The sequence below is a fragment of the Pogona vitticeps genome, chromosome 6, assembly GCF_051106095.1.
Source record: "Pogona vitticeps strain Pit_001003342236 chromosome 6, PviZW2.1, whole genome shotgun sequence".
Taxonomy (NCBI): Eukaryota; Metazoa; Chordata; class Lepidosauria; order Squamata; family Agamidae; genus Pogona; species Pogona vitticeps.
Window position 1 is genome coordinate 47984022 of NC_135788.1, and position 19586 is coordinate 48003607.

The following is a 19586-nucleotide window of genomic DNA, read 5'->3' on the forward strand; positions in this document are numbered from 1 at the left end:
TGGTCTTCAGTGATATAAATCAGGATAAAACACCCCTGCTTAGCCTCACCTTCATCCCTGCAATGCCAGATTTGGTCAAGGAACCCTGGGACAAGCCTCCTTCATCCCTACAAATTTCAAGGAGAGTGGAGAATCATTATAAAACACACGGTACTGACACATCGTTCCTAACAAAGCACCCTACTCCCAATTCTGTTATTGTGGAATCAAACCAATCCAGAGCTCAGAACAAATCATCAGTCACCCCAACAAACAGGAAAGGTAGAAAACTAGACATTCTTGGGAGACGACTCTATTCCCTCACATCTTTCCTGATGAAAGTAGCAAATTATCAAGCGGCGATGGGCGCGTACCATCATCAGTTATGGAATAAGGTTCTCCCTATTCTTCAGACGGTCCCTGAAGCATCTAAAACGGAAGCTCTTAACATCCATACCGAAGCTTCTATGCTTGCTAAACAACAAAGAATTGCATCCCGACACACTGCTGATGCCGCTTCCAAAGCCATGGCCACATCAATTGTGCTTCGACGCCATGCTTGGCTCAGATTTGCAGGTATCTCTGATGATACCAGATCTCGAATCGAAGATTTACCACTCTCAATACCTTACAGTGCCTTGGTCTCAAAGTCAAGTTCTCCAAGTCTCATCTCGAGCCTTCACAAACAACCAAATACATTGGTGCCTACCTTGATTCCCCCAAAGCCTGAGCCTTCCTTCCTTCAGACCGACTAAAAAAGTTAAAATTAGCAGTTTGACACTTCGACCGCACACTTTGGTTTCTGCACACCAGGCTCAACATCTACTAGGTCTCATGGCCTCCACTACTTCTGTGATTCAACACTCCAGACTCAAAATGCAATATCTTCAAGCATGGTACCTTTCTCTTTTCAACCCACTCATAGACCATTCGGAAAAACATCTCAGGGTAACTCCAACTTACCCAACAACTTACTTGGTGGACCTTTGTCCCGAACCTCCTCATTGGCCGACCTTTCACACCTCTCCAGCTCACTATCCAGGTTACTACTGATGCCAGTCCTCTAGGATGGGGAGCACACTGCCAAGACCACAGAATCCATGCCTTGTGGTCAAAGAAAGAACAATCAGTACACATCAATCAGCAAGAAATCTTAGCAGTAATCAAAGCCTTCAGAGCCTTTCAGCTTTTGATCTCAGGTTGAGCTGTCCAACTTGCAACGGACAACACAACAGCTATGTACTATGTGAACCAGCAAGGCGGTACACACTCCATTTTACTCCTGTTTCTGGTATTTTGTCTTTGGGAATGGTGCTGTCTCCACCATGTATTTCCAATCGCGGTTCACATTGCCAGAGAGGACAACATTTTAGCTGAGCACCTCAGTTGCCTCACAGTATTAAATCACGAATTGGTACTCAACGACTCCATCTTCACTCAAATTTGCCACGATTGAGGAGAACCACTCATCAACGTCTTTGCAACAGCAAACAACGTGAAGTGCAGTCAATACTGCTCCCGTTCTGGGATCGGCACCAATTCAATTGGGGACACCTTCATGATCGATTGGGTAAATCATCTTATCTACCTATTTTCCCCAATCCCTCTCATCCAGATAACCATAATTAGAATTCGCCAGTTCCACGCTGATGCAATTCTGATCGCCCCTTGGTGGCCTCGACAGCCATGGTTTACACACCTCAAGTTGATGTCAACCACTTTCCTCCGCCTCCCCAACATCCCGAACCTGCTTTCTCAGGACGATGGCAAGATTTCTCACCCAGACCTAACGTCCCTCAAACTTACAGCATGGGGGATTCTTCCCCCACAGCAGCCATCATTAGTAGAGCTAGGAAGCCATCCACACAAATTCTTTATAATTATAAATGGAAGTCTTTCTCTACCTATGCTACCTCTAAAAATCTTTCAGCCTCCCCAACTTCTCTAGATACATTGCTTAATTATCTTTTACACCTTTTCAACCTGGGACTCTCTCAAGCCACTCTCAGAGTTTATATCACTGCAATTATAGCTCATCAACCACCAGATGCAGAATCAGCGAAAATGTCCTCTCATCCAACCTTGAAAAGATTTTTAAAAGGACTTCACAATATTCGCCCTCCAAAGCGACCTCCACTTCTTCAGTGGTCTCTCCAAACCGTTCTGAATGCTCTCACCAAACCACCAACTGAACCCCTGGCTTCCACTAATTTCAAACTTCTTTCATTGAAGACTCTTTTCCTGGTAGCCATCACCTCAGCTTGTTGAGCGAGTGAACTTTCTGCTCTCAGATGTGACTCTCCATACATACAATTCCATCTTAACAAAGTCACACTTTATCCAGATGTCTCATTCACCCGTAAGGTAGTATCTGATTTTCATTTGAGTCAACCTATCATCTTACCATCTCTCTTTCCTTCACCGACTTCTGATCTTGAGCACATGTTCCACACTTCAGACGTTCATCGCGCTCTTGCACAAATGGGTGGCTAGCAAGTCAGGGCATCTCCTTGGTTCTTCATTTGGTTTCATGGACCTCATAAAGGCTCTCCAGCATCATCGCAGATTTTGTCTCAATGGATAGTTCAAGCCATCTCCCTGACTGATGAACTCACAGGGAAAGAGCCTCCTGACACCACTAAGGCCCACTCCACGAGAGATATGGCTACCTCCACTGCATTTCAGCGTGGTGTGAACATTTCCAACATCTGTCAGGTGGCCAGATGGTCCAATCCATCCACCTTCATCTCACACTACAGGTTGGATGTTCGAGCAAAGAATGATGCCCGGTTTGGGAGAGCTTACCGGTTGGTGGGTACAGCCCACCAACCGGTAAGTGAGCTTGTCAGTCACCCAATTGTGTGCATTCACAGATGCCATGAAGAAGAAAGAGAGGTTACCTACCTGTAACCATGGTTCTTCGAGTGGTCCTCTGTGAATCTACACATCCTGCCCATCCTCCCCTCTATCCGTCACTCTGTTGTCTTTATCTAATCTTTTTAACAGCCGCGGACTTTGGGAACTGAGAGGACCTTGTTCGGGCGGAGCATGTGCTCCATGGGGGAACGTCCTACTAATCACATGTTTTTAAGCTCTAGAAACTTCCGAGATGCCCTGTGCATCCATTTGTGAATCCATTTGTGTGGATTCACAGAGGACCACTAAAAAAACCATGGTTACAGGTAGGTAACCTCTCTACATCCTTACTCTGCTTGTGTCTTAAGTAAGTTTTGATGGCTTGTTTTTAACTATGCCCCAATGGCTATATTTGAGAGAGAGGTACAGTAGAGGAGAAGATGCAAAAGAGTGCTTGATCCTTTTCACCATTTGTCAAACACCTCCATCTCCCATTGCCCCTCTGCTCTCAATTTCTACCTCCTGAAGTGTTTGCCCCCACACACTTTAAAACACAGAAACCTCATTTGTAATTGGGGTTATAATATGATATTTACTTTGAATGTTGCATTCTGTTTATGTTTTCAAAGTTTTCACTCTGTAGCTATCATCCAGCCAAACATAAGTTCCTGATATTTGAAGTGGCAGAGCTGAAACCTGTGCATAACTCACTTCCATGGAAACCAGTTGTCCTTGACTTTTTCTTTTATTCATTTAACTTTTAATACAAATGTGCTTGGTGGTTCTAGGGCTGCTGCTGTAGCCCCTTAGGTGATGGGACTCTTACCATGAACCTCTCCAATGCATGAGTCTATAACTCTATGTATTTGGCAGAAAATATAACTGCTTTACAAACTTACCTTAAAAATGCTGATTCTAATATTTTGCCTTACTTTGAAGGAGCACAGCTTTTGGTTAAACCCTTGGTGGAAGGTGGGAGAGAAATTGAAGGAAGCAAGAACATATATCTTGTTGGAGCGTCCCACGTGAGATTGCTTCTAGGAGCTGAAGCAGTGGGGTTGGTAAAAGAATGCAATGATAATACAATGAGAGCCTTTACATATAGTACTAGAAAAAACTTCAAGAATTTTGCAGGTAAATCAATCTATATTAGGGTTTATTAGGGATAATCCAAAAACAATTATATAAAACTGTTTTGTTTATTGAACTTTCTCTGTGTGTAATTCTGATATATGGAATGTGATTCTGCTTTAACATGATGTTTTCCCACCCTCTTTGTTTAAACTTAAATGCTCCTGCAGTGGTGCAGAATACTGTAGAGTTCGTTGCTCCTACTCATTCCTTGGTCAAATTTGTCAGTCAATGTTTGACTGCCTTTTCCCATCTGAGAATGTTTCCTCTCAGTTCTTGGGGGAACTGGGAACATTATACTGTTTGGTTGATAATGACTCTTACCCAACGCTAGGTAGCCAGGGCTCATTAGGGCCTCTGGTCAAGTGCCACAGAGTGGAGGAACAGACACTCCCTTCTGCCTCCCCCGCAGGACTGGAATCCCTGGCTGACATGAGGTGCTCTGATTGTAAGGAAATTACAGTTTTCCATTGCCCTCTATTAAGGTAAAGGAGAGTGCTCTTTGGACAATGGGGAACAACTGCCTCCAGAGTCACAACGTGTGTATTTTTGCTGCAGGGGATTTTTTGGCATTGCTGCACAGAGTTTAAATAGTGCTAGCCTGACACTTATGTGCCCTTAAGTCAGAAGTGACTTACTAGCAACTCTAATATGGGCGGTAGAACCAGTATTGCTGGCTGAAACATTCTCAGGGTTCTTCTTGTTATTGTTTCTTATGCTTCAAAGCAGTAAGGATTGGAAGGTCATTATACATCTGAAATGGGAGAACTGGTATGTGAAAAAATATAGATTCTGTATGGAAATGCAGAATGGTCCTGGAAGATACTCATGTGGACAAATGTTTAGCCTTTATAAATTTGAGGGAGGTATGCCTGCATACCAGTCCACCCATCCCACAGGAAGTTTCTCTGTTTTGTGTATCAAGGCAATCACTAATGTATCAACCTCTGTCCTTCATCGTTCCTCCTCCTCTTGAAACTTGTGGTGGCTCTTGTAGTATACTTGAGGACTAGAAGAAATCAAGTTTATCTCCAATTGCATTATCTTCTGATCGTATCATCCTCCTTAGATCAGATATTGAAGGATGTTCAGCAAACCTGTCTTTGCTTCTTTTACCTAAGTTTTATCATAGATGTGGTAAAGAGTCACTTCAAGTTTATCCAGCTGGACAAATTCAGCAATTGGGAGCCATGAGAGATACTGTATTTATACTGTATTTAGACCCCCATGGGCTGTCTTTAAAAAAAAATGACCGCCGAACCGACGAAATGATTCTTGGTTTGTCGGGCCACTGGGGGGCAATTCGTGGTTTGTCAAGTTTGACGACCCACGAACCAAGATGAAGCACCACTTTGGTGCTTTGTCCCCATCTCTACTAACAGCTCTAAATTGCAGTTTGAACCCCTACAACATATGCCAATACAGCAGGGACATCCTTCTCAAGTAAGTGTCTCTGATCTCTCCTCCAAACAGTTTTTTATCATGTTTTTCCAATTCAGCAATACTGTATGTTGGTTAAGAACTGTAGCTTTACGAGTTCTTATATCAATTCTATGCCATGTCACTTGCTGAAAAAAGTTAATGACAAAGGAAGGTGGGTTCCCTATGACCTTGGTGAACAGTCTAGTGATTTGAAGTGTGGTGTGGACTCTTGCGGCCAGAATGCTTGGGATAGTTAAATATTCTATGTGAATGACAACAGTGATTTAACTGCTATGGGAAACTTTGAATTGACCCAGATCAACCTGGGGGCAGTCTCCCTCTCCAGTTGCACTCTTGTTAGGCTTTATTTTTGTGCCAATACTTGCAGAATGTCAGGACTGATGGCTTGGTTATTTATTTATTTATTTATTCATTCATTCATTCATTCATTCATTCATTCATTTATTTATTTATTCATTTATACCCCGCCTATCTGGTCATTTCGACCACTCTAGGCGCCTTACAACGTGGAGTACAACACATATATAAAAATTTATAACGCATTTCGACCACTCTAGGCACCTTACAACATGGAGTACAACACATATATAAAAATTTATAACGCATTTCGACCACTCTAGGCGCCTTACAACATGGAGTACAACACATATATAAAAATTTATAATGGTTAGATACTTCCTTAAGAAGCCTCTCTCATTGATGACTTACGGTGGCTCTGAAATGCAAGTGATTAATTTTATGGATATTTTAAAATAAGGCAATATTCAATAATAACATTTATTTCTGGTTTAGAGGACAATCATGATTTCCTTACAATGGCAGAATGTCAGTACATCATCAAACACGAACTTGAAAACCTAAGAGCCAAAGATGAAACAATGATCCCTGGCTATCCTCAGGCAAAACTTTATCCAGGAAAGTCAATTAGTAAGTAGCTTTGTATATCTGTTTTTAATCTGCTTCTGGATTTCATCTGTAAGTCGCTCAATAATATCAACTTCAGATGTTATAGTGGAGGAATGAATGCTAGGAAAAGCATGCACATTTTTATGAAGGTGCAGCGCTTTGTAATTGAAACATTTACTAGTTGTGACATATCAGTTGTGAATTTAAGAATGCTGATAGTGGGCCTTGGTCTTCAATCTAGCTAAGAAATGGGTGACATGCAGCCCACTAACTGCATGTGGCTGCTGGGGTGCAAGTGTAATCACCTAGCACACCTTGGCCCATCTAGACCCCCTTTCTAAAAGAAAAAAGGAAAGAAAAAAGGTTCAGGAAGTCCTGATGTATCCTTTAGGATAGTGGGAGACAGTTCTTCCACGTTTTGAAGTGGTGCCCTTCATCCAGGGCCCCTAGTTTTTATTTGAAATGTTTTTTAAAAATCCCACAAAAGGGCACAAGGGGATTTTTCAGATGAACATTTTGTAAGAAAAGAAATTGAAGGGTGGGGGCTTGGGAGGAGGTTGCAATCCTCCACATGTATCTTGTCTTGGAAAATCAGGTGAACAAATGAATGTGATGCGATACTTATGTGTGTATTGTTTTACCAGGTTATTTCAAATGGAATGTCCTTAGGGAAGAAGTCTATAGCAACTTAATTTAATTTATATAGCCTTGTTTATAATAAGGCTAGTCTTCAGTAAGGTTTTAAAAATGTTATTCAGATAACCATTTGGTGCACTGTGTTTCTGTTAAGAAACAAACAGCAGAATTAACATGTATGTTTTGCTTTTCTTTCAGTGCGAAGGCTAATGACTAGTGGTATTCTAATTCAGGCTTTTCCACTTCATGACACAGATGAATTAAAGAAACTTAGGCATACCTGGTATAGACGACTGAAATTTAGCTACCAGCCTTTAGGTAAGTTGGTGTCACTGGAAAAAGAGAAGGGATTCCTTTTTTGACATGTTGTGATCTGGATTGTACAAGTTTATCACAATCATAGGGACCATTGATCAACTGTAGACCAATCTTTAATGTGAGGTGTATTGGAAAAATTTAGTAAAGCTGTATTTAAGCAATAGCCAGTCAGTGGGGAGTTATGAATGGGTAGCTGGCCAGGTGGAGTTGGATGTTATGGCCTCCTTTGATGTTCTCTAAATTATCACCAACTTGCTGATACACAGATTATTTCCCCCCTTGCAGAGAAGTGAGGTTGTGCTATCATGAACCCAGCACACTAGCTGGGTATCACACTGGACAACAGACATGGCAAGGGGGGCCTATCTGAGTCTTGTGATGGCCCAGTATCCTCAGCCAGTATGCAGTTACAAGGAGACGGTTTTGCTGGAAGTTTCCAGTGGTCACTTGTTTTGGACAAGTTCTTGAGGCTGGCCTCATAAGAGCCCAGCAGGCTATCTATTGGCTTGCTGGGCTCTTTATTGGCTCTTTTCCTTGCCAGTACTGATGTAATCGGTTAATCCAGCAATTGCTGGTCATTCTTTGGGAATACTGTATTTCAGTAAAGATTACAGCTGTTATTTGACCAAAGTGTTCTACTTTTTTCATTTTGTGATTTCTTGGCCTTCAATCATTTGCCGTGGTACTTCTTCAAACCTAGTACTTCATCAAACCTTTACCTCTGAAATATATCATGCACACATAAGGGCCATGCAGTTGGGGCTTCTTTAGTTCTTAAGGTATTTTAATTAATTTCATTTAATCTAAATTAAGTGGTTTTGCCCTACAATATTGTTTTCAAGCATTAGATAGCTGATTTCCCTAACTGGTGTGTTGGTTCACAGTTAATAAAGTTTGGAGTCAGGAAGGCATACATGGAGGGACAGATTTATAAAACTGTTCTCCCCCTTTTTGCTGTAAGACACCATCTGGGGGAGGGAAGATGAAAGCCTCAGGTGGCTGTACCAGTGTATCATGGTAGCAGTCATGCATAGGTGTCTTTGCAACCATAGCTGGGCAAGGCAAACACAATGCCTACAATTCTGGCAGCTGCATATTTAGTTTTTCATGCTAAAGCCACTCCAACCCATTTGATGCCAGGTGCTTTGATATATAATAGAATGTAATAGTACTGTATGTTAAAGCACCCTGTAACAAATTATGTGAGACAGATTTTCTGAATGTGATGATTAAATTGATCGTCTTTTATTTTCACAGATGAAATCCGCTGCTATTTTGGTGAAACAATTGCCTTCTACTTTGCATTTTTGGAGTATATTACATTTGCTTTGATTCCAATGGCTATCATTGGGATTCCTTATTACATCTTTGATTGGGAAGACTATGACAAGTATGTGCTATTCGCAGGATTCAATCTCGTTTGGTCTACTGTTATTCTTGAACTATGGAAACGGTGTTGTGCCATTATGGCCTACAGATGGGGCACACTATTGATGAAGCGACAGTTTGAGGAACCTAGACCAGGGTTTCATGGGGTTTTAGGTGTCAATCCTGTGACTGGAAGAGAGGAGCCAGTATACTCAAGCTTCAAAAGACAATTAAGAATTTATCTGGTTTCATTACCATTTGTGTGCCTTTGCCTCTACCTCTCACTTTACGTAATGATGATTTACTTTGACTTGGAATACCAGGCACATTTGTATCATGAAGAGAACCAATCTGACTTTAGCAGCTTGCTGTTATACGTGCCCAGCATAATTTACGCTGTTGTGATTGAAGTTCTGAACCGCATTTATAGATATGCTGCAGAGTTCTTAACCTCATGGGGTAAGATTACTCCCTCAATATTTTTTCATGTTGTTTTATTATAATGTTTTTTGTTCCTGTTTTATTGTTACACTGAATCACGCTGTAACATGTGATCATTTCTTCTTCTGAGTGATAGTTTCTGTCTTCTATGCGAACTATGAAGAACAGCTTCTTTATCTGAACTATAATGTACATTAGTGTGAAGGAAGGTTTCTCCTCAATAGCTGTTTTTTCATCTGAAAATTTGACAGTTGTCCCCAAAACTATTAAACTCAAAACAATCTGGTGAACTGTTATTAGTTGTGCTAACAAAGTTATCTATAGTAATTGTGTATGTCTGATCGTGGTAATAGTTTTACCCAATTATTTATTTATTTATTTATTTATTTATTTATTTATTTATTTATTTATTTATTTATTTATTTATTTATTTATTTATTTATTTATTTATTTATTTATTTATTTATTCAATTTATATGCCGCCCAAACTACCCAGAGGTCTCTGGGAATTTCCTGCAACTACACCACGTTCAGTAACACAAATATAGTAAAAGCTCCTAAATCTCAGGAAATGATGGAAATCTTTTCCAGCTACTATGAACAATTAAATTGGTAAATCAGTATTTTGAGATTTGTGGTGCATACTCAACGCTGCAGATTTTTGTTAGAAGAGGTCCACATCTTATGAAGTTACTAAAATAAAGTAAATTTTAACTGGCGAATTGAGTAACTGGATCAATGCATAAACCTCCTAAGATTTTATTACAATTAAAATATCTCCCTCCAGTCAATTACTATGGCTGATACGGAAAGGCTTTACTGCCAGAGAGTGTGCCTCCAGGTACCCCATCCCCTGTGCTAAATGTGATAAAAAAGCACTACTGAGTTGTTTTGTTCTGTTTTGTTTTACATTACAATTTATAGGCAAAATTACTTTTGTTTTTTAAGGAGAAACCCCAAATTACTCTAATAGTATATAGTGTTAAACCATGGTATAATATTAGGTAACTGAGCAGGCATCAATGCTGGGCTTACATGCTTTCTCTTCCCCTTTTGCAGTGTGATTTCTGCATTTCCACTTTCTCATAAAAAGATGTTTCATTTGAAGCAGTTGAACTTTGGTTTGCTGTGGACCCAGACGCAATGTAGAAATCACAGGCAAAGGGATGACGGAAGAAAAGACAAAGGAACCTATCTCAGTTTTATGTCTGTGGCTATATGAGCCAGCGCGTTTTTTTCTTCTAGCAGTGAGAATTCCAGACAACTAAAAATACCACCAGCGTATCTTTTTACAAGCTAGGTGCTCTTAATTTTTGAAGGCGTGCTGTAATACAGTGATAGTCTGTACACGCACTCCTCACTTAATGACCAAGTTCAAATTCCGTTCCTGCGACTAGGTCATTCTGTGAATTGGTCGATAAGTGAGGAACAATAATACTGTATACAGCAGTAATAAATAATTGAGAAGGGGTGTGGGGAAGATGCAAGCACACATTTACGATGATAGTAAAGGGTTGTAAATCCAAGCTTTCATGAAAAAGGTAGGTCATTATGTGAGGAGTGCCTGTATTCAAGTCTTCAGATTGGCAAACAAGAAAATTAATTTATTATGTATGTATTTATCTAAAATATTTATATGCTGCCTTTCTCCTAAAAGGTGGCTTACAGTATTAAAAGAAATAAAGTTAAAAGTTAAAGTAATAAATTATTACAGTATTTAAAAAGAATTAAACATATTAAAACTTATAAAAATGATTAATATTAAAAGCACAATTAAAAGAACAGAATACAATAATCCCTTTTAAAAAAACCTTTGTCAACCAGTAATTTAAAAACAAGCCCGCCTGAAGAGAAGGGTCTTCTTTTGCTTGCAGAAGGACAGTAAAGATAGGGCTGGGCTGGCCTCATGTGGGTGGAAGTTCCAGAGACGGGGGCATCAACAGAGAAGACCATGTCCCCACAAATTATTTCTGTGAGAGTGGTGGGACCAAGAGAAAAGCCTCTCCTGGTTATCTTAATACTCAGGCAAGCTCATAAAGGGAGATAACAGTCTTTTAGATTACAGGAAGGGGAAAATGACTTCTGTAAAATACTTGGTAACTTTTTTTATTTAATTGTTAAGTTACCTTTCACTTAGGAAAACTATGCTTTTCTTTCCGTACCTTCAGAAAGAGAGCTAGATCAAGGCCTTATGATACACTGATTAGAAGACAGATGATCAATAACTTAAAAGTCTTTATGATTGTTTTACAGTGTCGATAATGAGCAGTGTCCGTGTTAACTGTATGAGTTGCATGTTCTGCTTGTACGTTCTTTATGAAAGAGAATGTAATTGCTCCGTAATGAGTAAATAAGCTTCATGGAAAGTGAATTCTACTTGGTGCAGTACAAGAAACACATTAACAAAATAAAATAAAAATGAATTAAAATATACAGAAGACTTTGATTTAGGTTTCTTCACAAAAACATATGTAGAAGGATAATAGTAGTTTGGGGTAGATGTCATAGCACTGTGGTCATGCTGTACAAATTAACTATTTTAGCTAGATGCCAGTGGTGTATTTTTCCAGAATCCCATTGTCTCTTCCAAAATTGTGGAGGAAATTTAAAAAAAAACTAACACCACCAACAAAACACACCTGTGCAGCCCCCTGTGCACCCTTGAAACATTTTCTTGAGGGTAAGGAACCTAGTTTAGCTGGTTTGTTGGCACCATAGAAGGCTGCAACGGGGTGGATATAGGTGAGGAGAGGAAGATGTTAATATTACAGTGGTGCCTCGCATAACGTTTTTAATTGGTTCCAAAAAAAAAACCTTATGCGAAAAAAACTTTATGCGAAACACCATTTCCCATAGAGATGCATTGGAAACCGGTTAATCCGTTCCAATAGGCACGGATTGCCGTCCTTAAGCGAAAAAACCCATAGGAAACATCGTTAAACGATACAATGTATCCTCCATTGGAATGTATTGTAGCTGACTCAATAGGTTTCAATGGCTTTGCGAAGTCAATTTTTGCAAAATTAAGTGTGTCATAAAAGGGTCAAAAATGGTTTTAAATGCTTGGATTAGCTTCTGCACCCTCTAAAACGGATGCAAAAGTTAATTTGGCTTTGATCTGACTTTTCGTTAATTAATGGTGAATTTTTTTCCCCCAACTTTTGACAGCTGTCAAAATCTGACAGCTCCATTATTTCCTATGGGGGAAGAAAAAATTCACAAAAAATTAATGAAGACTCAGCAACTGTTCTAAATTCTTGGGTTCGTTAGAGGACCCCCTAAGTTGTGTGCAAACCTGATTTGGCTTTGATCTGAACTTTCGTTAATTTTTTGTAAATTGTTTTCTCCCCCATAGGAAAGCATGGAGCTGTCAGATTTTGACAGGTCCATTGGTTCCTATGGGCCAAAAAACAAAAATTCACAAAAAATTAACGAAACGTCAGATCAAAGCCAAATCAGGTTTGCACATGACTTAAGGGGTCCTCTAACGAATCCAAGCATTTAGAACCGTTTTGGACCCTTCTAAGACACTTTTTAAATTGAAAACAAAAAAAACGTTAAGCGAAGCAGGGGACCTAAAACCAAAAACGTTAAGCGAAGCATGGTCCCAAAAACGCTATGCGAAAATCGCCCATAGGGAAAAACGTTATACGAAGCACAATCTGCCTCTGAAAAAATAAACGTTAAGCGAAAAAAACGTTAAACGAAGCAAACGTTAAGCGAGGCACCACTGTATTAATATCTTGAATGCTCATTGCCTGTGTTAACAATGCAACTGTTGCCTTGCAAGCTCATTACTAGGTGTTATATGCAATTGCCATTCCACTTGCTCCCATTTCCACACTCCCATAGTGTTTAAAATACCCTGCATTTTTGTTTTTGATTTGTTTTTGTTGTGTTTTTAAGGAAAAGAACAGGTAAAAATAATCTTCGCTACAAAAAATAAAATTGAGGAAAGATTAATTGGAAAGCTCGTTAATTCCTTTGTTGTTAGTAGGGTTAACTTCTTTGTAGTGGGCTCTGTGAATGCACACAAATGGGTTTGTTCTGTGCCTGTGCAGGATGTTTGGAACATTCTAGAGCTTAAGAAAAAAGAAACAATTTAGTCCGCCCCCAAGGCGCCAGCTCCGCCTTCTCAACCTTCCTTTCAGTTCCCTTTTTTCTGCCGTTTGGGTAGGATGTTTGGAACATCAGAGCAAGCAAGGAAAGTAATTCCTAGCATACTAGCTATTTTTCCCTTTAATCTGCCTTTTCTTGTTTTCTTATTCATTTTACTCATTAGGGCGATAGAACATTGAGGTGTTTTTTTTTTTTGCCTTTTTTGTTGTTCTACTGACCTTCCTGCCTTCCCCCCTGGATTCCCCCTTTTAATTTTTCTCCGGTATTCCTTTCTTTGTTTCATGGCCCCTTGGGGCTTCAAAACGTGCTCCGTTTGCCTGAGAAAGATCCCGCTAACAGACGGACACAGTCAGTGCCTTTTTGGTCTTGGGGAATCCCATCAAACCCATTTGTGCACCGTGTGCAGGAGCCTTTCTAAACAGGCTATTAAGCTGCGGCTTCAGCAATTGAGATCCTTTCTGTATGAAAAGACTTTGAACCCTGATATGGAGGTAACATCCCTCCCTTCACCTAACCTTCTTCGACCAGAGGCTACTAAAACAGCTCCTAGCCGGGTCGAGCAGCCTCTATCCAGTACGACCTCTTCACTTACCAAATCCAAAAACTCCCATAAGCCACCTAAACCTGCCTCTGCTAAGGCTGAAGCGTGGGCCGATGATCCTACGAAAAAGAAAAAGGACAAAGATAAGGTTAAGAGGCAAAAGAAGGCTGCTGCGCCAAATATCAGACCTCTTCCCATGGCTCCTATATTGGTGGAGGATTCTTCAAGGGAAGCTATTGGGCTTTCGAACAGGGGCGATCATACCATTCCTCCAGCCCAAATGTCTCATGCAGTGCTAAGCATGTCTCCAAGCTCGGGCCGATTTGGGGCTGACGCACTTTCCAGCCCAGCCGTAGCCCCTCTTAATCCTCGATCTTCAGGGTGGGCAGATACCGAGTCTGAATCTGAGCAGGAGTCCCCGGTATGCACTCCAAAAAAGAGAACAGAGAAGCGCAAACATGCCTCCCCATACCGGCCTTACAGACTAGAGCAGCAATGCTACTATCCAGAGGGTCCACCACAGTATAGTCACCTGTATTTTGACAAATACCATCCACCTCCATAACCATGGATATACCTATCAGGAGGATTTCAGAGGTCCGGCCTACCCTCCGCCACTATGGTGCCCCTCCACAGCTCCTCCAGTGGAAGCCCGAGGGGATATTCCTACGCACTGATTCGAGCCATCCCGAAAAAGGGGGATGGTACCAGAGTATACCATACCTACCAAGCGTTCTAACTACTCTAGGAACTGTCCTACGGCACAGGCTACTACGCTTTACTCTGGCCCCCATGGCCTTGATACAGAACCTTTTTCTGCATCTACTCAATCTGAGGCTGAACCCATACTAAGGGCTCCAGTACTGAGCCTACACCGCTCTACCTCTCTGGTCTCTCGATCATCTCAGGATAACAATTCATTGTCCTCTGGCGAATCTGACATGCCAGGTATGGGTGCCACTGATAGCCAACCCCAATCACCTCTAGAGGACTATATATCATATGCTCAATTTATATTGCGCATGGCTAAGACCTTACAATTTGATGCGCAGATATCCCAACAGGAAAAGGATTTAGTTTTTCATGATATGGTACAGGGCAAGACGCCTCCTCCTAGTCTGAGCCTCATTCCAGTGCTCCCTCACCTTGTCAGAAACTCTTGGGATAACTCACCCTTGACTCTGCAAATCCCATGAAAGATTGAGCACCATTATAAAACACATGGGTCAGATTCGGACTTTTTAGTCAAACATCCTATGCCTAATTCCATTATGGTAGAGGCCACTTAATATAAATCCCATAGCAGGTCCTCCACAACACCTGTGAATAGAGAAGGATGGAAAATTACTCCCTCAGAAAAAAGGTTTACTTGCGTGCCACACTAATGATTAGAATTTTGAACTACCAGGCTGCAATGGGCGCCTACCAGAAACACCTGTGGGACAAAATTCTCCGCACACTTCAAGCCATGCCAGATCCATTGAAGACTGAGGATCTCAATATTTACACAGAGACTAACACCCTCGCAGAACAGCAAAGGATAGCAGCGAAACATACCACTGACACTGCTTCCAAAGCCATATTAACATCTATTGGGGTTAGACGACATGCTTGGCTCAGGGCGGCTAATATCCTGGATGATACTAAGACTAAGATTGAAGACCTCCCTTTCGATGCTGCAGGGCTGTTTAATTCCAAGACTGACGATATGACGATATAATGGAAAACATCCATAAGATGAGGAAGACTGCTAAGTCATACATACCATACCAACCGTTTAAATACCAGAAACCCTCTTCCAAGAAGCCATTCTGCCAACAAGCACTTCCATACCAGCCCTTTCAATACAACAAGCAGCAACAGCAGGAACGGGCTTACCAGATGCCACAAACCAACCCCTGCAATTCAAGCAAAAATCCTGCTCTGGCTCCAAACAGCCTTTTCGTAAACAGCAATGTAGGGGTAAGCAATTCATCTGATTACTCCCATAACTCCATGACATTTTTCCTGTTCCTCCCCTAATGGCGGAGGATTACTACCGACAAGTGGGTTTTGGCCATCATCAAAAAAGGCTACCTGATTGAGTTCTCGCGAACTCCTTCACCAAACTTTGTTAAGACCATCTCTTTTCATTCCTTCTACAGGAGGAAATATAATCTCTCCTTTGTAAAGGGGCCATAGTTAAAGTCCCATCCTTTGACTTGAGCGGAGGCTTCGTCTCTTGTTATTTTGCAGTCCCTAAGAAGGATGGTGGTATTAGACCCATCATGGACCTTAGAGACCTTAATGAATACATACGCTACAGAAAATTCCGCATGCTAACACTTGACTCCATTCTCCCTCTTTTGTCCCAGGGGAGCTGGTTTGTCACCATCGACCTCAAAGACACTTACTTTCATATATCAATCCATCCGTCTCATCATCAATTCCTCAGGTTCCAGTTTCAACACACAACCTGCCAATTTGCTACCCTCCCCTTCGGGCTCCCTACAGCCCCCAGAACATTCACAAAGTGTATGGCCCCCGTGGTTACCTACCTCCATACCAAGGGAATAAAACTCTACCCCTATATCAATGACTGGCTTCTGGTTGCCAAATCTATCACGACGTCATTGTGGCCACGAAAACCACACTCAGTTAGGTTTGGAACTAAATCGAGAAAAATCCCATCTGGAACTGTCACAGCTTGTCAACTACATAGGGGCTCAGCTAAATGCTACACAAGCAAGGGCATTTCTGCCACCCCAAAGAATCTTAAAGATCCAAAAGGCGATACAGTGATTCCAGCCTTTCGGGACAGTAATGGCTGTCGATACTCAGCATTTACTTGGTCTGATGGCCTCCACAACATCAGTTGTTCCCCACGCCAGACTGAAACTCCGAACTTTGCAAGCCTGGTTCTTTTCCCAATTCAACCCCTCTATAGACAGTCCACTAAAAAAGCTGACGGTACCATCAAATGTGGCAGACCACCTAACCTGGTGGACATCCGCCCACAATCTATCAGCAGGAAGACCATTCCAACCTCCTTACCTGTCCATATAAGTAACAACAGATGCCAGCCCTTCCGGATGGGGGGGGCACATTGCCAGGAACTTCAGATTCACAGCCTGTGGACAAAGACAGAAAGAATGCTCCACATAAACCAGCTAGAAATGCTAGCTATCATGAAGGCCTTTCAAGCCTTTCTCCCACGTATTGAGGGGAGAGCGGTACATCTCATGACCGACAGTACCATGGCCATGCATTATATAAACCAACAAGGGGGAACTCGATCCCTGCCCCTCCTTCCTTAACCATAAAGTTTTGGGAATGGTGCCGCAGTCACCATGTTTTCTCTCAAGCAATCCACATTTCTTCAGAGGACAACTACTTGGTGGGCCCCCTCAGCAGGCTCCCCACCAAGATGCACGAATGGTCCCTCAATGACACAGTCTTCCGAGACATCTGTCTCAAGTGGGGCCAACCTTCGATAGACCTCTTTGCATCATGTTTCAACACCAAATGACTCAAGTATTGCTCAAGAGCAGGCATAGTTACGAAGTCGCTCAGAGATGCATTCATCATACCGTGGTCCGGAGAACTCTTTTACATTTTCCCTCCCATACCTCTACTGCTCAAAACGATAACCAGAATCATTCAGTACCGAACAGACACAATTCTCATCACCCCGTGGTGGCCGCGACAGCCATGGCTTGCCCAACTCAAGGAAATAACGGAGGAGATGTTTCACCTACCTTCGATACCATAAATCCTCTCCCAGAACGATGGAGCCGTTACTGCACCTCACGGCGTGGAGGATAACCCTGAATTCCGCACAGTCTTAGATCAGGCTCAGAAACTGTCTACATCTCACCTATACCAGAACAAATGGACTTCTTTCGTAAAGTTTACTCAATCTAAAGGATTTACCTTGATCCCTACATCCCTCACAACCATACTTACCTTCATTCTTCATGTCTTTAATCTTGGACTTGCGCACTCCACTATTAAAGTACAGTGGTGCCTCACACAACGATGTTAATTGGTTCCAAAAAAATCAACGTTGTGTGAAACATCGTTCTGTGAAACACCATTTCACATAGGAATGCATTGAAAACCGGTTAATCTGTTCCAAATGGAACGGATTGCCATTGTTCAGTGAAAATCCCCATAGGAAACATCGTTGAGTGAAACAATGTTTCCTATATTGGTATGTATTGAAGCCGACTCAATACATTTCAATGCCTTTGTGAAGTCCTTTTTCGCTCCTGTAAAAGTGTCTTACAATGTTTGGACGCTGTTTTAAATGATTGCAATGGTTAGTCCACCTCCTGAAACCTATGCAAACTGATTTTGGTGTTGTTCTGACACTTCGTTAATTTATGATGATTTTTTGTTTTTTCTCCATAGGAAACCATTGGATGGTCTGTCTAATGGTTTCCAATGGAAAAAACAAAAAATCATCATAAATTAATGAAGTGTCAGAACAACACCAAAATCAGTTTGCATAGGTTTCAGGAGGTGGACTAACCATTGCAATCATTTAAAACAGCTTCCAAACATTGTAAGACACTTTTACAGGAGCGAAAAGGGAGGTCGGGAAGAACTTTAAAAGGCAAACGGAGATCAAAGAGCCCTTTCCCGATCTCCCTTTTCGCTCCTGTAAAAGTGTCTTACAATGTTTGGAAGCTGTTTTAAATGATTGCAATGGTTAGTCCACCTCCTGAAACCTATGCAAACTGATTTTGGTGTTGTTCTGACACTTCGTTAATTTATGATGATTTTTTGTTTTTTCCATTGGAAACCATTAGACAGACCATCCAATGGTTTCCTATGGAGAAAAAACAAAAAATCATCATAAATTAACGAAGTGTCAGAACAACACCAAAATCAGTTTGCATAGGTTTCAGGAGGTGGACTAACCATTGCAATCATTTAAAACAGCGTCCAAACATTGTAAGACACTTTTACAGGAGCGAAAAGGGAGATCGTTGTGTGAAAATCCCCCATAGGAAACATCGCTGTGTGAGGCAGCAAATTTAACAGAAAAAGGCATCGTTGTGTGAATTCATCGTTGTGTGAGGCACTCGTTGTGCGAGGCACCACTGTATATATCTCTGCCATAGTGGCTCACCAACCTCCTGGATCCCACTCTGCTAAGCTTTTTTCTCATCCCACTGTCAAAAAAATTCTTAAAGGTCTGCAGAACATCAGACCACCATCTCAACATATCGTACCTCAGTGGTCACTTCAACTTGTCCTTGAAGCTCTTACAAAACCACCATTTGAGCCTATGGCAACCTGTAGTGACAAATTGCTATCTTTCAAGACCGCCTTTCTCGTGGCGATAACTTTGGCAAGAAGAGCTAGCGAGGTATCCACTCTCAAATCAGACCCTCCATATCTCCAAATGCACTATGATAAAGTCACTCTCTATCCTGATGTATCTTTTCTACCCAAGGTGGTGTCAGACTTCCACTTAAATCAATCTATTATACTTCCAAGGTTGTTTCCATCCCCAACCACACTGATTGAACGTAAGCTCCACACACTGGACATCTGAAGGGCTCTCGCCTTCTACCTTGATAAGACTAAGCATTCCAGACGCTCCTTTCATCTATTCCAGTGCTACCACGGACCCAACAAGGGTGCACCTGCCTCCTACAGACTATATCTAGGTGGTTAGTACAGACAATACAGTTGGCATACCAGCTTGCAGGCAAGGCGATACCAGACCATTTGAAAGTGCACTCTACTTGAGCAGTCTCTACATCGACCGCTCTCCACAGAGGCATACAGATAGAGAACATCTGTAAAGCGGCTACCTGGTCCAATCCTCTGACATTTACGAAGCATTACCACCTTG

General features: G+C 41.5%; 1 protein-coding gene across 9 annotated transcripts in view; it reads left to right on the top strand.

Moving 5' to 3' along the window:
- ANO10 (anoctamin 10) overlaps positions 1-19586 on the top strand; it is a 168160-nt gene that overhangs the window by 10029 nt on the left and 138545 nt on the right. For all 9 annotated transcript variants that reach the window (XM_078377331.1, XM_020799473.3, XM_078377333.1 and 6 more), the window contains exons 3-6: positions 3775-3969; positions 6202-6336; positions 7150-7269; positions 8527-9096. In XM_078377331.1, the coding sequence (XP_078233457.1) occupies positions 3775-3969; positions 6202-6336; positions 7150-7269; positions 8527-9096 (1020 nt within the window). The remainder of the gene's footprint in view (positions 1-3774; positions 3970-6201; positions 6337-7149; positions 7270-8526; positions 9097-19586) is intronic.